The 19,988-nt window shown below is 42.0% G+C and overlaps 1 protein-coding gene and 2 pseudogenes across 2 annotated transcripts in view; 2 read left to right on the top strand and 1 right to left on the bottom strand.

Annotated features, from left to right (window-relative positions):
• Rbl1 (RB transcriptional corepressor like 1) overlaps window positions 1-19,988 on the top strand; it is a 66,324-nt gene that overhangs the window by 16,644 nt on the left and 29,692 nt on the right. The window contains 7 exon segments of one of the 2 annotated variants that reach the window (NM_001191066.2): window positions 661-847; window positions 1,830-1,996; window positions 6,272-6,384; window positions 6,544-6,647; window positions 15,371-15,508; window positions 17,475-17,639; window positions 18,434-18,566. In NM_001191066.2, the coding sequence (NP_001177995.2) occupies window positions 661-847; window positions 1,830-1,996; window positions 6,272-6,384; window positions 6,544-6,647; window positions 15,371-15,508; window positions 17,475-17,639; window positions 18,434-18,566 (1,007 nt within the window). 2 annotated transcript variants of the gene reach the window in all.
• LOC147995776 (transcription factor A, mitochondrial pseudogene) lies at window positions 7,231-7,799 on the bottom strand (annotated as a pseudogene).
• LOC148006579 (large ribosomal subunit protein eL34 pseudogene) lies at window positions 15,583-16,285 on the top strand (annotated as a pseudogene).

Below are 19,988 nucleotides of genomic sequence, written 5' to 3'. Positions count from 1 at the left end.
TGGTGTCAGGAGGAGCAGAAGGTCAAGGCCAGCCTTGCTACACAATGAGTTTGAGGCCAGCCTGGGCTACATGAGATCATGTAGATGATAGGTAACTATCCAATCCACACAGTGTATGGCATGTCATAGTCTGGCAATAGTGATTTGTTGAAGTTTGTTGAGTGAAACATTAAATATAAAAGTAACTCCTTCATATTCACAGTCTTGCTTTAGTGGCATTGAATGGGAATTATCATTAAGTCTGGTTGGCTAAATACATTTAAGAAATATTCACATTTGAAACTTTCTCCTGTGAGAACTCAGAAATACACATAATACATCTATGTTTGGTCTTATATTCTTCCACTTAATGTTAGCAATTGAAAATTGCCTTATTTCAAAGCCACTATTATTTCCTCAGTGATCAGATGTACCTTTCTGTTCTCGAATTAGTGTCACTGTTTTAAAATTCAGTATGTATTTTGCTTTGGCCTGCCTTACTGCTGTGACTGTCATGAGTGTTCATAATCAGGTAGGACCCTGAGAGTCTTAGATAAACAGAGGTGGTGACAGAGCCGTCGTCCCCCCAGGCCACCATCTGGGTCTGTTCTGTGCTGAGATGCGAATGTGTGTTGCACAGCAAGGTTTTCTTCTAGCAGCTTAAAGCCGTTCTCTTTGCAGCAAAGCAGTGAACAAGGAGTATGAAGAGTATGTTCTAACTGTTGGGGACTTTGACGAGAGGATCTTTTTGGGAGCAGATGCAGAGGAGGAGATCGGAACACCTCGAAAGTTCGCTGCTGACACCCAATTTGGGAAACTGACATCACAGGCCAGTGTGGACTGCAACCTTCAACAACACTTTGAAAAAGTAATATAACCTAGCCTGGCCTCAGTCATGAGCGATGCCTGTCTTTTCTCTCTCTCAGTCTACTAACAGCAGAGGCATCTTTCAAGTTAGATATTGCGTTTCCTCCACTAATTCATACTGCCCATGAGAGCCCTAAGGTAATTTGTTACCTAGACTACTTACTCTTGCTATTGGTTATGCCTTATGTACCTTCTCCACCACACCGGCTTTGTCAGGATGTGTACGTGTCTTGACATAACACTTACACTTTCTTACAGGTCGCTTTGCTTCAGCTTAGCCTGTGCCATGTTGCTTCAGAATTGTAGGTTACTTCCCTGCGCTTGACACAAACTGCGTTTGTCTCACTTTTGCTGTGTAGCTGTAGACTGGAGTGTTGAGGGCCAACCAAGGCTTAATTCCATGTTTACATGTGAGATTTGTTAGGGCACAAAGGCTAATGGAAAATTCACTTTGCAGAGAATGGGAGCCTCCTTCCAGGCTCTTCTATTGACTTCATTATTAACACAGACAGATTTTATACTTATCTGTGCACATTTCCTCATGTATAAAATTAACATAGGTAGACACTATTTCTTGGGTATGTTGTATGAGATAGATGAGACTATAGATATGAAGTATGATTCAGGCCTACAAATGTCATTAGCATAATATTGCCAGACATCTGGTGGGTAAGCAGTAAAGGGAGAAAAGTAATAAGTAATGTGGCTGTAGATACGAATGTAGAAGATGGGCACACACTGCAGCAAACATTTGGTCAGAGGAAATAACTCGTTAATCTTACACATTTTTGTTGAGCGCGGTGGTGCGTGCCTTTAAGCCCTCAGAGGCAGAAGCAGGTGCTTCTCTGTGAGTTCGAGGCCAGCCTGCTCTATAAAGCAGTCCAGGAAAGCCAGGGCTGTTGCACAGAGAAACCCTGTCTTGAAAAACCAAAATAAATCAATAAGTAAATAATGAAAATTGACACAGTTTCCTTTTCTGACAGAAACGGTCATTTGCACCTTCTACCCCACTTACTGGACGGCGCTATTTACAAGAAAAAGAGGCAGTTACCACACCTGTTGCTTCAGCTACTCAGAGTGTAAGCCGATTACAGAGCATTGTAGCCGGATTGAAAAGTGCCCCGAGCGAGCAGCTTCTGACTATTTTTGAGTAAGTGTGTCGTTTTTATAGACGTCTGTTAAGATCGGATTCTTCGCTCAGTTGTGTTTTGAGACTGGGAGCACACGTGGCAGGTCTGACGCATCCATTTGATCATCAAGTATGCTGACATCTAGACAGATGGATTTACTGAAAAATTAGGTTATTTTGCAAAATAATAGGCTTTCAAGTGTGTTTGAAAATTTATTGAGTGCAATACTCCACTCTTGTAAGTTCTTGAGTTATTTGTGGTTTTTCATTTTTAGTTTACGTTCTTTCTTAGTGTATTTTGTGTTCTTGCATGTAAATATGGGGGAAGGCTTGGTGCCATGGCATGTTTGTAGAGGCCAAAGCAACTTGCTGAAGTCAATTTTCTCCTACCATGCGGATCATGGATATCAAATTTAGATTGTTAGGCTTAGAGGCGAGTGCCCTTACCCACTAAGCCATCTCTCTGGCTCCTATGTTCACTTTAAATGAGTTCAACCTGAGTGTTACTCAAGGTGAGACTGGTCCCGTCCTGGGCATAGTCTATAGTGGCATTTCATGGCATTGACTTTTAAGAGGTGTGTTTCCTGTAAAGATAAGAGGATGAAGCCAGAGCAGAGACCATTATTTTCTGGTTCCTAAAGAAATAAAAGAATAATGAGAATCAGGAAAATAATGATCAGCAGCTCCTTTGAGGAGAGAGAGGATTTTGTGTTATAAACTTATAAATTAGTGGTCAGGAAAGGTAATGGAGGGTTCTTTTCTGACCATCCCCAGCAGGTGTACTGGGAAGGGTGTGTTTGATAGAATCGTGCTCTTACTCATCACCAGTCTACACTGGGCTCTCCTCCATCCTTCTTGTGAGGCATAGAGATTAGGAGTTCAAGACCAGCCTAGGTTACATGAGACCTTGTCTCAAAATCAAGCAAGGAGAGCTAGGAGAGAGAGGTGAAACATTTCCAGGTCCAGGCCACTGTTGTCCTCTGAGAATTAGTCATGTCAAATAACTTAGGCTACACCTGACTCTGCGGCTCACTCCTCTTTCCCTTGATGACTGAGCAGGAAGGAGCACTCCTGGTTACGTGAGCACAGAGCAGTTTTAAAAGATAAGTCATTTGGTAAAGTGCTAAGACCTGAGTGTGAGTCACCAGGTCCCACTAAAGAAGCCAAGTGTGGCTGCCCAGCCTTGGTGAGACACAGCACCAAGGAGGCAGAAACAAGAGGATGCTTGAGGCCCAATGGTAGCTCGCCTTGCCTAGTCTTGAGAAACCAGGCTCCTGAGAGAACCTATCTGAATAACAAAGTGGCCGGTTTCTGAGGATCAATGCCCAAGGGTGACCTCTAGCATCCACAGACAAGTCCACAGATGTATGTAGACACCAGTAAAGAAATGTGAGGAAAGTTATGCTCTAACGTGGTCAGTTTCTAACTCGTAATCACTTGTGATCACAGGTCTGGCAGGATTGTAGTCAGTCTCATAGGAAGAGCAAGTAGAGCATTGCCTGGTGGCTTAGCATGGTGAGCCTTGAGAAAGCAGGGTATCAAGACAGAAATGAAAATCCTGGGATCAATTTTTTTAAAAGATTTATTTATTATATATAAGTACACTGTAGCTGTCTTCAGACACACCAGAAGAGGGCATCGGATCCCATTACAGATGGTTGTGAGCCACCGTGTGGTTGCTGGGATTTGACATCTGGAAGAGCAGTCAGTGCTCTTAACCACTGAGCCATCTCTCCAGCCCCTGAGATTGATTTTTTAGGGATGTGTGATGCATGTGTAAATAAAATATCTCAAAGAAAAAGAGGGAGGGAGAAGCTGGGAGCGAGCGCTTCTCCTGTAATCCCCACACTTGGGAGAGGGAAGGAGACAGGAGGAGAACAGTTCTTACTCCTTGGGTTCGTCTTGAACTACTCTAAACACTGTCTCAAAAAATAAATATAAAAGAGCCTAGCCCACACTAAGAGAGAGCACGTAGGTAAAGTAGGCAGATGTGTTAAAGTCCATCAAAAGAAAAACCAAAAGAAACAAGCCCTTCCAAAGACTGTCCCCATGTATTCCCACCAGGGTTTAAACAGAGTTATGGAATACTGCACAAGCCTTCCATTTCCCAGAGTTTGTCAGAACTAGGGAAAGGTCCTTCTAAAACTAAAGATATCCCCACGGAACCCTGGAAGGAAGAGATTTACCTAAATCTCAGAAGAGGAGGAGGGTCTGTGGTTCTCCAGCAGAAGCTGAGGACCAGCTGCACTCTCCCCTTGTTTCCTAAGCCTTAGGTCATAAGAAGGTTGACAAAGTAATCTATAGTCTCAGAGCGTGACGTTGTAGGTAAGGCGGGAAGACTGTCGTGAAGATCTGGGCTTCTAGCCTTGAGTAGATTGGCCTATACTGAACTGTCAGCTTGAGTAAATTGAAAAGCGGCAAGGCCACTGTGCAAGCATGTCATAGCTCCAGAAGAAAGGGGACAGAATGAGAAGGACAAGAAGACAGGCACAGAGCCAGGTGTGGGCAGACGTGCTTGCGGTCCTAGCTCTTGCATCCCCTCTTCACCCACACACATTTATAACTTTTTAAAAATGTTTAAACACTCAGATATCTTTCCAGAGATATGCAGAAGGACTTTGGAACTTTGGGCGAGAAGAAGCACTGGGTGTAATAGACATGGGAAGGAAAGAGCGTCGCTCTCTGCTGAAGTGCAGAGCAAGCCACAGTGAGCGAGCCGTTACCTCCCATCCATCACGATTGCTGTATCCACCCAAAAACCAAAAGATGGAGTCATTAGTTACTCCGAACAGGAAGGACTTAGGACCCTTGGACATTCCTGTTGAGGACTGGAAAATGGTGCAGTCATAATATAAAATGTTTTCTCAGAACAGTAAAAATTGGGCGGGTGAGGTAGCTTATTGGGAAAAAGCGACTGCTGCACAGTCAGTCTGACAGCCTGGATTTGATCCCTGGTAGAAAGAGAACCAGTTCTCCCCAGGTGTCCTCTGTGTCCACATGTAGACCATTGCATAGAAATGCTTTAAAAAGTAAAAGTTGATGATTATGTGACTTGGTGTCTTAGTCAGGGTTTCAATTCCTGCACAAACATCATGACCAAGAAGCAGGTTGAGGAGGAAAGGGTTTATTTAGCTTACACTTCCACTTTGCTGTTCATCACCAAAGGAAGTCAGAGGAGAGGAACTCAAGCAGGTCAGGAAGCAGGAGCTGATGCAGAGGCCATGGAGGGATGTTACTTACTGGCTTGCCTCCCCTGGCTTGCTCAGCTTGCTCTCTTATAGAACCCTAGAGTACCACCCACAATGGGCTGGGTCCTCCCTCCCTGATCACTAATTGAGAAAATACCTTACAGCTGGATCTCACAGAGGCATTTCCTCAAGGGAGGCTCCTTTCTCTGTGATAACTCCAGCTTGTGTCGAGTTGACACACAAAACCAGCCAGTACACTTGGTTAATACCACTTCTAGAAAATATATTCAAAAATTTGAAAGTAGCATCTTTCGTTGTTATGAGTGAGGTTTTGCTGCTGTTATTGAGACAGAGCCTCACTCTAGCCCTGGCTGGCCTGGAACTCACAGAGATGTGCCTGCCTCTCCCTCTCACGTGCTGACAGTAGCATTTAATAGTATCCCTGAACCATTATTCACAATCATCAGTGTGTGGAAACAATGCTCACAGGTGAAAGAGTCAAAGAATCAGTTTATGTAGATGTAGACTAAGGTATGACGTAGCCTCAGGGAAGCAGTGTATGCCACGGTATGTCCACCTTGAGTATACAAAGTAAACTAAGGCATTCATAGAAGAACATGCTTGCATTTATATAATATCTATTAAAGTAGGCAAATTTTTAAAATTTTTATGTGTAGTTTTTTTTACATGTGAAATTTTGCTCTTTTCATTAATATAGAAATTTATTGGGGCTACATACCTTTATTATGTGTTGCTTCATATATATAAAACTTTATTTACACTTATAAGCTAATAAGTCAAAATAGAACTTGGGCCACTAAAAACTACTGGTTTTTAGTTTTAAGTTTTGTTTGTTCTTTAGCTGTGCAGCGCAGGCTGATCTTGAACTCATGATCTTTATGGTTTTGTATCGCAGCGTTGAGCTCACCAGACTCTGTGCACACATAAGCATGTGTGTGCAGGTGTGTATCTGTAGTGCATGGCCTTGGGTGTGCTAGGCAAGCTACCATTGAACTAGAGCCCAACCTTTAGGTGATTCTTGAAGAATCTTAAGGAATGTTGGTAATGTGGGTTTTTCTGATAAGCAGGTTTCTCTTGTATTTTATAGATCTTGTATGCGGAATCCGATGGGAAACATTGTAAAAATAGTGAAAGGAATAGGAGAGACTTTCTGCCAGCACTATACCCAGTCCACAGATAAACAGCCAGGATCTCACATAGGTAAGAAGAGTAAAACTGGCACAGCATTACGTATGGGGAATGTCCCCACAGTAGAGTTCTTTGCCTTCTCTTGCTCTTAATGGACTGATTTACGTTTGGCTTTGCTCTCTGGCTGTCATCACTATTTCAATAGCACATGTTCTCCTTTGTTTTCTATAGACTTTGCTGTAAACAGACTGAAACTGGCAGAAATTTTGTATTATAAAATACTAGAGACTATAATGGTCCAGGAAACACGACGACTTCATGGAATGGACATGTCAGTAAGTAAATCTACCCTTTTTGTTAGTTTGTTTTCTCTTTTTAAGAAAGTAAGACTTTTTAATTCTATATAATATAAGCAATTAAAAATGTACTTAATTTCTTAGTTTTTAGTTGAAGAAAAAGATTATGAGGGAGATTATGAAAAAGATTTACACTCTACCAGAAAATTTACACTCACTTGGATGTACAACCATCAACTCTACACATGATTTATGCCTAGGAATCACACTTTACCTACGAGTCTAGAAGATTCTCTGAAAACACAGTTATACCATAGCTCTGTAGCAGTTGTGCAAGCAGTTCTGGCCCAGAACACACCAGCACACACTGGCACACAACTGTCACCCGTGTAAAGGCCTCCATCAGAGGAGAATGACTCACTACCACATTTGCATGGACAGTCTTATCTCCAGGTCCTAAGCAAAGGCAGAACTTGGCAGGAACAGAAATGTATTCAATGGGCAGCGTCTGTGAGCTATTGAGAAAGGAACTGGATGTCAACTGTTAACCAGCTTTATCTTTTCTAGTTGGACAGCAACTTGAGACCTAGTTGGTTTCTTGTGCCTAATTCTGTCTTTGACCTTAATTCTCCTCAGTGATGTCACCTGATTGTGTGACACCATGACTGATGAGGTCACTTTGTTCAACTTCAGCCATTTGCTCTTCCTAAGACTCCATTTCATTTTTATAAAGAAATCATCGTCTTTAGCAAGCTGAATATATTCCTCTTCTGTGCACTGACAGATTCTTCCAAGCCTGATGCTCAGTTCAGTCCTCAGTTTCTCTGTGCAGATTTATCTTTAGCCTCTTGGAAGCTTTCAGATAATGTATGTGCGGGTTGATGTCTTTTTGGTCTTCCAAGCAAAATTTGTTCTCTTCTTTTTAATAACTCATTTTTAAGCATTTTTGCCTGATTTCTTTCTCAGAAGCCATCAGCTGACTTGGAGTCGACTGTTCTTAAAACCGCTCACAGCTTCCTTGTATGCTTTTTATTCCGCCTTAAAATTAGCCTTATAACTTTTTCTTCTGAGTCTGGTAGTTCCCTCCACAGGGACACAATGTTTTTACCAGTTCTGAAAGCTTCACATGTGGTGGTGTTTAGTGTTAAGTCTGGGTAGCTGTTCTGTAGACAACTGAAGGTATCCTCTCATAGTTTTCTTGGATAATTTCCCAAGTTGAATGAAAAGCATTGGACTGCAAAGCTGAGTGGCCACCCCCCACCCCACCTCCAAACCCCCACCTCGCCCCAGTGCCTTCAGTGCCCCCTACAGGCTTTGACCCAGTGCAGCCAGCAACACCAACACAGCCTTGCAATCTGCATTCTAGCCCTAGGAGTTTTGTTTTGGGAAGGACGCCATTATGGGGAATCAGCAGTTTATGGCAGATGTGGACAAGGTTTTCTTTTTAGATTTCTGTTGTCGATTTTGACACATCCAGGCTATCCATCTTGAAGTGGAAAGGTCAAATATTTAAACATCTTTGGTATCCCATTAAGTGTTCTTTCCCTATAAGGGAGCTTTCTATGTCCTCTGGTCTGCCTCAAATTATTAAGCTAACAATTATGTATTTGTTAGTAACTCAAAGATTCTTAAATTGTAAAATAGTATTTGTTTTTCTTAAAAAACAAAAAAAAAAACCAAAAAAACCCACACACTCACACACCAGTGTTCTTTGAATATTTGACCAAGTCTGATCACCTCAAGGACTACTAAAAGTACTTTATTTTTCTTTTGTTTTGTACACTTACTTTGTATTTGTGTGCTTGGTGGAGGAACGGACTGTGCCTTACTTTACAGTGTAGTGTGTGTGTGTGGAGGTCAGAAGTCGACGTGGAGGAGTCAGTTTCTCTCCTACCACGTAGGTCCTGAGAATCCAACTCTGGTCATCAGGTTTGGCCTCAGGTGCCCATACCTGAGCCACCTCTTCAGCCCCTGAAAGAAGTTGTCTACAAAGTGAAACCTAGCATGAGTTGCTTCCATTTCACCTCCTTCCCTCTGTGTGCCCTGCAGTCAGTCCTAGAGCCATCTCGGCTCTGTTCGGGCGCAGACAGGTAGATCTGTGAGGATGGTGTGCAGTACAACAAAAGCATTCCTCGGTTGCACCCTGGAATTTTCATCTTATTTTTAGTATTGGTTCTTTTTTTTGGGGGGGGGTTTCATATATATGTCTTTTGTGGTTTATATGAGCATCTTAATGGAACACCTAAGGGAGAAATAAAATTTTTACTTTTATTTTTAAATAGTTACACATTCATAGAAAGTTGCAAATGTAACAGAAAGATCATCTTCCTACAAGGATTACAATTTAAGCAGTTCAGTATCAGAACAAAGAAACTGATAGTAAAATAATGTCTGGCCTTCTACAAGTGTGTCCTGTGTGGGTTATGTAACCAAAACATGTTAAGACCTAGTAGTCCCCTTTTTTGGGGGAAGGGAGATAGTTTTCAGATAGCCCTTATTCCTGTATTTATGTTCCTTCATATATATATAGGAATATCTGTGATGAAATTGGTTTGCCTTTGGGGTTTTGGGACAGCTATTAAACATGAACTTGCACTCATGTACATGTATGCTATAGTATGTATGTGGAGGTACAAGGACTGCTTTACGTTCTTTTTCTTAAACCTTGGTGAGTTGTACTCATGTCCTCAGGCTTGTGGCAAGAACCCTTACCTACCAAGCCATCTCAGGAGCCTGATTGTGTTTTGTGAGACAGGGTTTCACTATGTAGCCAAAGTTGGCAGCAATCTTCCTGCTCTGCTTCCTACATCCTACAGTGACAGATGTGTCATTGTGCCTGCTGCTATTCAGGCACAGTGAGAGTGTGGCACTAACAGCTGCTACTAATAATAGTTATAACAAGATGCTACAATACAAGTTATATGATTATTATCCATCTCTCTCAAAGTACCTTATTGAACTTGTATCCTTTCCCTCCATAAGCACTTGGTGGTACTGTCTCTCCTCCTGCACTTTAGGGTCATTATAAGTAAAATGAGGGGACTGTAAACATAAGCCTTGAGATGCCACATCATGATCCCTACCACTAAATGGCTAACAGGCAGGTAGCATGTACACATGGATATACCACACAAAGGGGTGATTCCCATCCCCAGCAGGGTAGACTGAGACAACGTGCTGTCTTATTATGCTGCTCAGAAGAGCACATAACTTAGAACTTAAGAATTATTGTCTGTGATTGTTCATTAAGATTTAAGACCATGGGCAAATGAAAGGAACCTCAGAAAATAAAACCACAAATAAATGGCATCTACTGCACAAAAGTCCCTGTTACCAGAAAGGAGGAAGGTCTTCATGCTGGCCCCTTATCTCACACTCCACCCAGCCACTAGTGTAATAATATAGTAGTTAGAGTTTTATAACAGCGTGTGAATCTACCTTTTTTAATTTATTGATTTTTTTTGTAGCCTAAGATGGAGTTTATCTTGGTAAATGTTCTGTAGCACCCTGAAGAAAATGTGTCTCCTCTGTAGTGTGGAGCGTGTTTAAACCGTCTGCTTGTAGTCTGTCACATCGTGATTTCTGTCATCTCTGCTCACGCACTGCTCAGTCTGCTTCCTTGCTGATGATGTTCTGCTCCTGTCAGTTGTTGAGAGGGAACTGAAGTGTCTAGATACAATTGTGGATTTGTCGCCTTCAAATCTATCAGAACTGTTTCTTCTCATTTTTTTTTTTTTTGGTTCTTTTTTTTTTTTTTTCGGAGCTGGGGACCGAACCCAGGGCCTTGCGCTTCCTAGGTAAGCGCTCTACCACTGAGCTAAATCCCCAGCCCCTTCTTCTCATTTTTTGAAGCTTTGCTGTTTAGTGCATACAAATTTAAGACCGCTCCCTTGACTTCTCTGTAAGTTGACCCTTTTATCACCATATCGTGTTTCCTCTCTGGCCCTGGTAATTTTGTTTGCTGTGAAGTCTTTCTAATGGTTCCCACTGCTTTTTAGTTAGTTTCCATGACATACCTTTTCCCATTGTTTTGCTTCCAAGCAACATCTCTTATTACATGAGTTTCTTGCAGGAAGCAAATAAATATTTGAGTCATGTATTTTTTTTGAGGGGTGGGCATGATTGAGAGAGTCTCATGTAGCCTGGATGGCCTTGAATTTACCATGTAGCTCTGATGGACTCACATTGATCATCTCCCTGTCTCAGTGCTGAAATTACAGGTATGTACTGCTATGCCCAGTCTAGGTCATGTTTTTTTTCATATCTATCCCATCATTTCTGTCTTATAGCTGGTAATTTTAGCCCACTTTCATTTAATTATTAATGTGGTAAAGCTTGTCTACTATTTTTCTCTTTCTTGTTTGTCCCTGTTTCTTTCCTCACTCTTTCTCCTTTCCTTCCATCCAGCTCTGAAAAATACAGCCTGTGGAAAGACGCGCCTCTCCTCTGCTGCTCGCTTGCTTTTTGATGGGTTTCTTGACCATTTTTTAAAGGCTCTATCCTTTTTTGTGATTGTGCTTGTATCTGTGTGCACACACACAACTCTCATTCTACTGGTGTAGACTCCTCACTGTTCAGTCCATTGCAGAAACCACATCTCATTTTAAGGTTCCTTTTTTAAAAAAGGATTTATTTCATGTATGTGAGTACACTGTAGCTGTCTTTAGACACCAGAAAATGGCATCAGATCCCATTACAGATGGTTGTGAGCCACCATGTGGCTGTCAGGAATTGAACTCAGGACCTCAGGAAGAGCAGTCAGTGCTCTTTTTTTTTGTTTGTTTGTTTGTTCTTTTTTTCGGAGGCAGTCAGTGCTCTTAACCATTGAGCCATTTCTCCAGCCCTTAAAGTTCTTTTTTTTTTTTGGTTCTTTTTTTCGGAGCTGGGGACCGAACCCAGGGCCTTGCACTTCCTAGGTAAGCGCTCTAACCACTGAGCTAAATCCCCAGCCCCAAAGTTCTTTTTTAAAGGATATTTTTCCTTTACTTTTTTTTTTTTTTTTTTTTTTTTTTGGTTCTTTTTTTCGGAGCTGGGGACCGAACCCAGGGCCTTGCGCTTCCTAGGTAAGCACTCTAACCACTGAGCTAAATCCCCAGCCCCTTTTCCTTTACTTTTAATCTCAATCTCTCTCCTCCCCCCCCCTCTCTCTCTCTCTTTCTCTCTCTCTGTGTGTGTGTGTGTGTGTGTGTGTGTGTGTGTGTGTGTGTGTGTGTGCTTTGCCTGCATGTATATCCACTGTGTACCATGTGTATGACAGGTACAGAGAGGCTAGAAAAGGTCATTGGATCCTCCAGAACTGGAATTACAGCTGGTTGATGCTGAGACTTGAACCTAAGTCCTCTGGAAGAGCTGCCATTCTTCTTAGCCACTAAGCACATCTCTCAACTCCTAAGTTCCTTTAAAGTCTGCATTAATGTTTTATTATTGACTGATACTTTATTGGTAGCTGTCTATGTGCAAAATTCTAAATTGACATTTTCCTTTATGGCTTTGAAGCCATTATTGTCTACTTCTTTTTTTTTTTTTCCGGAGCTGGGGATTGAACCCTGGGCCTTGCGCTTGCTAGGCAAGCGCTCTACCACTGAGCTAAATCCCCAACCCCTCTACTGTCTACTTCTAATGACACTGATTAGTAGTGTTCTCTTTCTTTGTTAATAGAGTATGGCTGGTCTTTATTTCAGAAATCTTTTGGTTTGGTTTGGTTTTTGGAGATAGGGTCTCCCTGTGTATCCTTGGCTGTCCTGGACTCTCTCTGTCTCTCTCTCTCTGTCTCTCCCTGTCTCCCTCTCTGTCTGTCTGTCTCTGTCTCTGTCTCTCTCTCTCTCTGTCTCTCTCTCCCTCTCTCTCTCTCTCTCTGTCGACCAGACTGGCCTCACAGAGATCCACCTGCCTCTGCCCCCAAGCACTGGGATTAAAGGCATGCACCACCACTGCCCCAGCTTCAGAAGTCTTTTAAATAGCTCTCTCTGTTCATCCCAGGCTGGCCTGGAGCTTGATATGTAGCTCAGGCTGGTTTGGAACTCCTAGCACTCCACCAAGTTACAGCCCTAGTCTCCTAATCTAGCCTTTTGTGGGGTTTACATTTCTCCACTGGGCATTCCTATACAGTGGCCTTTTACTTTAAATTTATGATCCACCGTGCTTGTTTGGTTTCATTATTTTGCAGTGCTCTGTTTTATGAACTCAGGGCCCTGTACATACTAGGCAAGTGCTCTTCCACTGAGCACGTACCTCTAAAGTTTTGCATTTCTTTTTTATTCTTTAAGGTTAATTATATTGCTTTAATGTTTCCTTCTATTGACATGTCTCCTAAATGTTTTTGTGTGTTTTGCTCTATATATTTCAAGGAGAGATTTTTCTTCAAATGTTGGATTCCTTTTGATTGTGTACTTATATATAATAAGGCACTAAAACATTAATCACCGGGCTGGAGGGATGGCTCAGTGGTTAAGAGCACCAACTGCTCTTCCAGAGGTCCTGAGTTCAATTCCCAGCAACCACTTGTAATGGGATCTGATGCCCTCTTCTGGTGTGTCTGAAGAGAGCAAGCAACAGTGTGCTCATAAATAGAATAAATATTTAAAAAACAAAAACAAAGGGCTGGGGATTTAGCTCAGTGGTAGAGCGCTTACCTAGGAAGCGCAAGGCCCTGGGTTCGGTCCCCAGCTCAAAAAAAAAAAAAAACCAAAAACAAAAACAAAACCGTTGATGACCTGTGAAGACAAAATCCAGTGGTTTCGGGTGATGAGAGGTGTACCTGTTGGTGTCCTGTTCTTGCCTGGTTGTTGTAGGAAGGGAGACTGTCTCACAGCCCAATTACAGATGTCTGCCTCTTCCTAAGTACCTGTTAAGTCTTCTTCAGTTTCTCTAGAGAACAGTTCAGACTCCTAAAGGGTTACCTTGTGACCCTTATACCTGTTGTGTGTGTCCTCCCTCCTACATTCTAAACTCTGCAGATTTCCAGATCACCCCTGCCCCCATGTCTGTTCTTGCCTTATTTCTACTTTGCAGTCTCGCTGTGCCATCAATGCTGTGTTTCCTCCAGGTTTCATACTCACGTTTCTTTAAGTGTCTGTCTGTCTATAGGCTCTCAAGTATATTTGAGTATCTTTTATCTGTGAGTCATTTGTCATCCTTTCCTCTTTTGGTCTTTGACTTGTGTTGTGGTTACAGATAACTTTTGGCTTTATCCTAAATGGATTTTCTGGGTTTTTTATTTTCTTGTTGATCTCTGGTAGTTCTTAATAAAAGAAGGACTTAAAAAATTAAGTTTGGAATCCAGTAAGATGATTCAGTGGGTAAAAAGCACTTAGCTTGCAAACCTGACAAATATAGTGTGATCCTCACAGCACACATACAGAACCTCCATATGGGCATCATGGTACATACACTTGTGTGTAGACACACAAACACATACACAAGCAAACGAACTGAAGCTCACTTTTTCCAATATTGCATGTATGATGTGCGTATGGCTGTGTGCTTGTGGTGGTGCAGGTTTGGAGGTCAGAGGACTCTGGAGTTCTTTCTTCCCAAATTGATGTGCTTTCAGGGGTCAGACTCAGGTTGTCAGGCAGGGCAGGGCCTTTTCCCAGTGAACTACCCCAAATAGCTTATTTTTAAAAAAGTGTTTATTTATGTTGGGGAGCACATGACACGGTGTGTGTGTGGAGGTGAGGAGTTGATTTCACTCCTAGTATGTGGATCCCAGGGATCAAGCTCCTGTTGTCACACTTGTTGCAAGGCAGCTTAACCCATTGAGTTATCTCTCCTCTGGACCCCAAATAACCATTTTTAAAAACTGAAAACATGTTAGATTTTGGGGGGGAGGTTGGGGGGGTTCGAGACAGAGCTTCTCTGTGTAATCTTGACTGTCCTGGAACTCGAACTCAGATCTACCTGCCTCTGCCTCCGAACTGCTGGGTTAAAGGGGTAAAGGGGTACACCACCACTGTCTCGCGACACGTTAGATCTCATTGAAGAAAGGCTCTCGTTTTCCCAATGAAGTCTTTTTACTCTTAGCTTCATATTATTTTATCTTTTATTTCACTGTTAATGTTTATGCTGACAAAATAATTAAAAGAACCAATCCTCAAGTTTTTTCTCCAATGGAAACATCACCTATTTTATTTGTTAACATTTCTAAGCTCACTTTTCATGTCCTTCATTTAAGTTCAAAATCTACAGATAAACAAGAGTAAATATAATTGGAAAACTTTATCAGCTTGAGAGTAAAAATATATAGGTACATATACATATATGATACAGACATATGTATATATGATTTTTATGTACACACACATATAAAACAGACTAGGCCTATATCCTAATTATCAAATTATATCTGATAATTTAGGATAATATTTTTACAGATTATTTTGACTTATTTTTTCTCCCTCCATTCCTCCTTTCCCAGTTGATCCCCCCACCCTCCCATCGCTCCCAATCCCATTTGCAGAAAGCTATTCTATTTCCCGTTCCCAGGAGACCCAGGCATACCACCATGAGCCTTCCTCTTTACCTTACCTCTCTGGGTCTATGGGTGTAGCTTGTCTATTTTATAGTCAGTTCTTCCTCCTCACCTGCTCTTGTCTATGTGCTGCTTAGATTTGGTCTCTGTCTGGCTCTACAGCTTAAGCTAGTCTTGAATACAAATCTTTCTGCCTCACCTCCCAATCTCACTAGGTTACAATTTTCTTTCTAGAAGGACCAAGGCTGACATGACTGAGAAATAGTAAATTCTGATCTTTTTCTTCCCCAAGGTTCTTTTAGAACAAGACATATTTCACAGGTCCTTGCTGGCTTGTTGTTTGGAAATTGTGCTCTTTGCCTATAGCTCACCCCGTACTTTCCCTTGGATCATTGACGTTCTCGGTTTGCAGCCGTTTTACTTCTATAAGGTAAGGCGATCACAGAGTCCTGTTATGGTGCGTATTACATAAACATTGATCTATGGCGAGGAAACACAGTGGCAATGTTTACAAAATATTTCTGGAAATCTTCTCTCAGTAATTATTCCTTGGATTGTAAACAAAGACAAAAGAAAGGAGGAGCATATTGAGCCAGTTTCATAGTTTGAGTTCTTTTTCAAATTACTGACTTGCAAATGTGACCTGGTACTCAGTCTTAACTTCACACGCTCTCCTATCTAGACCTCGCCTCCTTTAGCACAGACACAGATATCACTGAATTTGAAAGTCTAATTGTGCTCTTCCCGGGACGGTACTTAGAGGCACTCAAGAGCGTCCAGCGTTTGACATACCATCGTAGGCTTTCCTACAATACAGCCTCTAACAAAACTAGGCTGTCTTGAACCCCTGGCAACAGGACTGTTCACCTTTACCCCAGAAGGGTGGAAAAGCACCTAAATCCGCATGTGGCGTGTGCCCAGGCAGACTGCGAGGGGTTCGTGCTGTGAGACCCAAAGTCCTTATGGGATTGTCTAAGACAAAGAAGCTCGTCGGTAGGGCCCATGGTGGCTCCATGTGCGCCCAGTGTGTCCGTGACAGGATCAAGCGGGCTTTCCTTATTGAGGAGCAGAAAATCATTGTAAAAGTGTTGGCGGCACAAGCACAGAGTCAGAAAGCAAAATAAATATGCGACTTTTTTAAGTAATAAAAATCAAGACTTGGTCTATGGGGGGGGGGGAAGAAAGTCTAATTGTTTCAGAGGCTCTAGGTCCTCTCCCTGTCATTAACTAACTGGAATTTTATTTTGTTTTTTCAAATTCAAAATAGTTACTTTCAAATAGTTTATTCTATTCTATTGAGATATTGGAAAGGAGAAGTAGATTAAAAAGAAACTAGACTGGAAGTTAGGGCTGGCCTCCGACCCCTTTTGGACTGTTCACCAGCTTACAGCCATTGCATCACAGGCCTGAGGCGAGAGGATCACCTGTGATCCCAGCACTCAGGAGGTGGAGGCAGGAGGCTCAGAAGGTCACCCTTGCCTACACAAAAGTTCACAGCTAGCCTCGGCTGCCTGAGATCCTGTCTCAAAAAACAAAACCAAAAAGACATGAAAGATAGGTATAATTTTATTTTACTTAATTTTACTAATTAATTAACTTAGTTCTGGGGACCAAACACAGGACCTTGCATGTAGTAGATAAGGACTTTTCTGCTGACATATAGCTTAAGTATGTTGTAATATTTTTTCCCTTTTTCTGTTTTTATATGTCTTATGTGTGGGGGATGTATGAGTGTATGTATGCTCACATATGTATAGGAGCATGTGTGCATATGGTCACGTGCATGTGCAGACCCACAGTTGGGAATCTTGCTCAGCTGCTCTTTCACCATATCCTTAGAGGCAGGGTCTCTTAATGAAACCCAGACCTGCCAATATAGCCAGTCTTGCTAGTCAGCCTTCTCCAGGGTTTCTCCATCTCTGCCCTCTAAGGCTGGAGTTGTAGGTAGGCCACCATACTCCCTGGCATTTTTTTGAGTTCTGAGAATCTGAACTCCAGTCCTCTTCCTTGTGTGGAAAGCATTTTTAATTGTTGCACCAGCCAGCCCTGTATATGATAATATTTTTAAAGGGTTCACTTGATATTACTCGGAGACCTGCTCTTTTCTGGAGGGAGAAAGAGGGGCAGTGGATTTGAGGGGTGGAGAGTTGGGGGGAACTGGAGGGAGGACAGACTGAGGTTGGAATGTATTGTATGAGAGAAGAATAAAAAGAAAGGAAAAAAAACTTAAAAGCACCTTATATTTAAATTTATAACATGCCGATTCTAGTTGTCCACATAATTACAGCTCTAGTGTGGTTCTTTGTGCATTAATCGAGTCATTCATGTCTGTGTGCTCAGAGCAGTGATCGCCTGTTAGTCTGAACTCACTGCCATTTCAATGTTCTTCTCTTCAGGTTATTGAGGTGGTGATCCGCTCAGAGGAGGGGCTCTCCAGAGACATGGTGAAACACCTAAACAGCATTGAAGAGCAGATTTTGGAGAGTTTAGCTTGGACTAATAATTCTGCACTGTGGGAAGCTCTCCGTGCTTCTGCAAATAAAGTTCCTTCCTGTGAAGAAGTAAGCCAGGGCTAGACGAAGAGCAGAATTTTTTTTTTTTTATTCATTTATTATATATAAGTACACTGTAGCTGTCTTCAGATACACCAGAAGAGGGCATCAGATCTCTTTACAGATGGTTGTGAGCCACCATGTGGTTGCTGGGAATTGAACTCAGGACCTCTGGAAGAGTAGTCGGATGCTCTTAACCACTGAGCCATGTCTCCAGCCCCAGAATTTTGTTTTTTGAGGGAGGGTTTCTCTGTGTAGCCTTGGCTGTTATGAACAATGTTCTACACAAGTTCAAGTCAGAACTAGCATTGAGAGGGGGAAATGATCAAGGAATCCCACTCACCCCAAACTATCTGCAGTTGGTAACTACCGCCAAAGGGAAAGTCAGTGGTCTCCAGAGGAGGGAGTCTCACTGGGTATGGGGACTACATTTCAGGGCAGGCCCCATGGTTAACACAAACACAGTGGTTTTTATAGACTGTTTCATTTGGATTTGTCTTTCTGTTCTTTTGCATGTTCATTTTTGTTTTTGTGCCCATGTGTGAGTCTGTGTCTATGTATCTGTGTGTGTTTCTTGTTTGACTTAAAGGGAGAAAGACCTTGAGTGAGTAGGAAGGTGAAAATGATCTGAAGGGAATTGGAAGAGGGGAAAACTTGATCAGAATATATTGTATGAAATTTTTTTTTCAATAAAAAAGGAATGATGTTGCTCTGACCATTCATACACGAGGACCTGTGGGCATGTTTTCGTTTTTCTTGGGTATCCATCCGTGGTATTTTATCTGTGCTACTGTTTTCTGTAGGTTATATTCCCAAATAACTTTGAAATAGGAAATGGAGGAAGTGTGCAAGGCCATCTTCCCATGATGCCAATGTCTCCAATAATACATCCAAGAGTCAAGGAAGTTCGCACTGACAGTGGGAGCCTTCGAAAAGGTAGGTGTGACACTGGTGAAGCACTGAGGGGAAAGATGCAGACCAATTTGTTTGTTTGTTTTAAGATTTATTTCTTTATTATATATACAGCACTCTGCCTGTATCCATGCATCCATGCCTGGAGGCCAGAAGAGGGCGTCAGATCCCATTACAGATGCTTGTGAGCCACCATGTGGTTGATGGAAATTGAACTCAGGACCTCTGGAAGAGCAGTCAGTGCTCTTAACCACTGAGCCATCTCTCCAGTGCCCATAGACCAGTTTTTTTGTTTTTTTTTTTTTTTAAAGAAAAACATGTCTAACTCCATAGTAGCATAAAACATCTAGTTTTTTCATCAAGCTTTGACAAGAAGCTCAGTGCTTTCACTCACACTCAATGTGGCCTGTTATACCCTTTTTTTTGTATTAAAAGCATTTCTGTGCTTTGCCTGGTGACACATGCCTTTAATCTCAACATTCTAGAGGCAGAGGCATGCAGATTTCTGAGTTTGAGACCAGCCTGGTCTACATAGTGATTTGCAGGTCAGCCAGGGCTACAGAGAAAGACCCTGTCTGAGATGGGGTTGGGGGAGGAAGAAATGAAGGAAGAAAAAGGCTTTGGGGCTGGTAGGATTGTTCAGTGAGATTGTTGCCAATCCTGACCACCCAAGTGTGGCTCCCCAGTACCCACATGTGGAGGGACAGAACCAACTCCCTCTTCTTCTCTGACCTCCACTTGTGTTTCATGGCTTGCCATTCTCCCAACTAAATAAATTAAAATATGATTTAATAATTTAACCTCTACCACTGAGCTATCTCTCTCTCTTTTTTTAATTTTATGTATATTAGTACACTGTAGCTGTCTTCAGACACACCAGATCCCATTACAGATGGTTGTGAGTCACCATGTGGTTGCTGGGATTTGAACTCAGGACCTCTGGAAGAGCAGTCAGTGCTCTTAACCACTGAGTCATCTCTCCAGCCCTGAGATATATATATATATATATATATATCTTAAATGACTTATTTACTTTGGAGCTGGGGACCGAACCCAGGACCTTGTGCTTGCTAGGCAAGCACTCTACCACTGAGCTAAATCCCCAACCCCAAAATTGTACCTTTTAAGCCTTAATAATGGGAAGATTTTAGTGCACTCCTGTTTTTCTTGTGACATACCAGCTGACACACTCATCTTCTGAATTATGAATCCCTTGAAATTTTTTTGTTTTGTTTTGTTTTTGAGAGCGCTTCCTTGTGTATCCCTAGGCTACCCTCAGACCGTTTGATCCTCCATCTTCAGCCTCCTGAGTGCTAGAATATCAGGTGTGTGCTTTGCATTCTTAAATTCCAAAAATAGTTTAAAAAAAAAAAAAAAAACCTTTGCAGTTTTACTGTTACTTTGTAAATACAGGAAACACTATGGTAGGCTTCAGTTCATGGATAT

Source organism: Rattus norvegicus, chromosome 3 (genome assembly GCF_021556685.1).
Source record: "Rattus norvegicus strain SHRSP/BbbUtx chromosome 3, alternate assembly SHRSP_T2T, whole genome shotgun sequence".
Classification (NCBI taxonomy): domain Eukaryota; kingdom Metazoa; phylum Chordata; class Mammalia; order Rodentia; family Muridae; genus Rattus; species Rattus norvegicus.
Note: the sequence above shows the minus strand (reverse complement) of the source record. Positions and strands in the feature narration are given on the sequence as shown.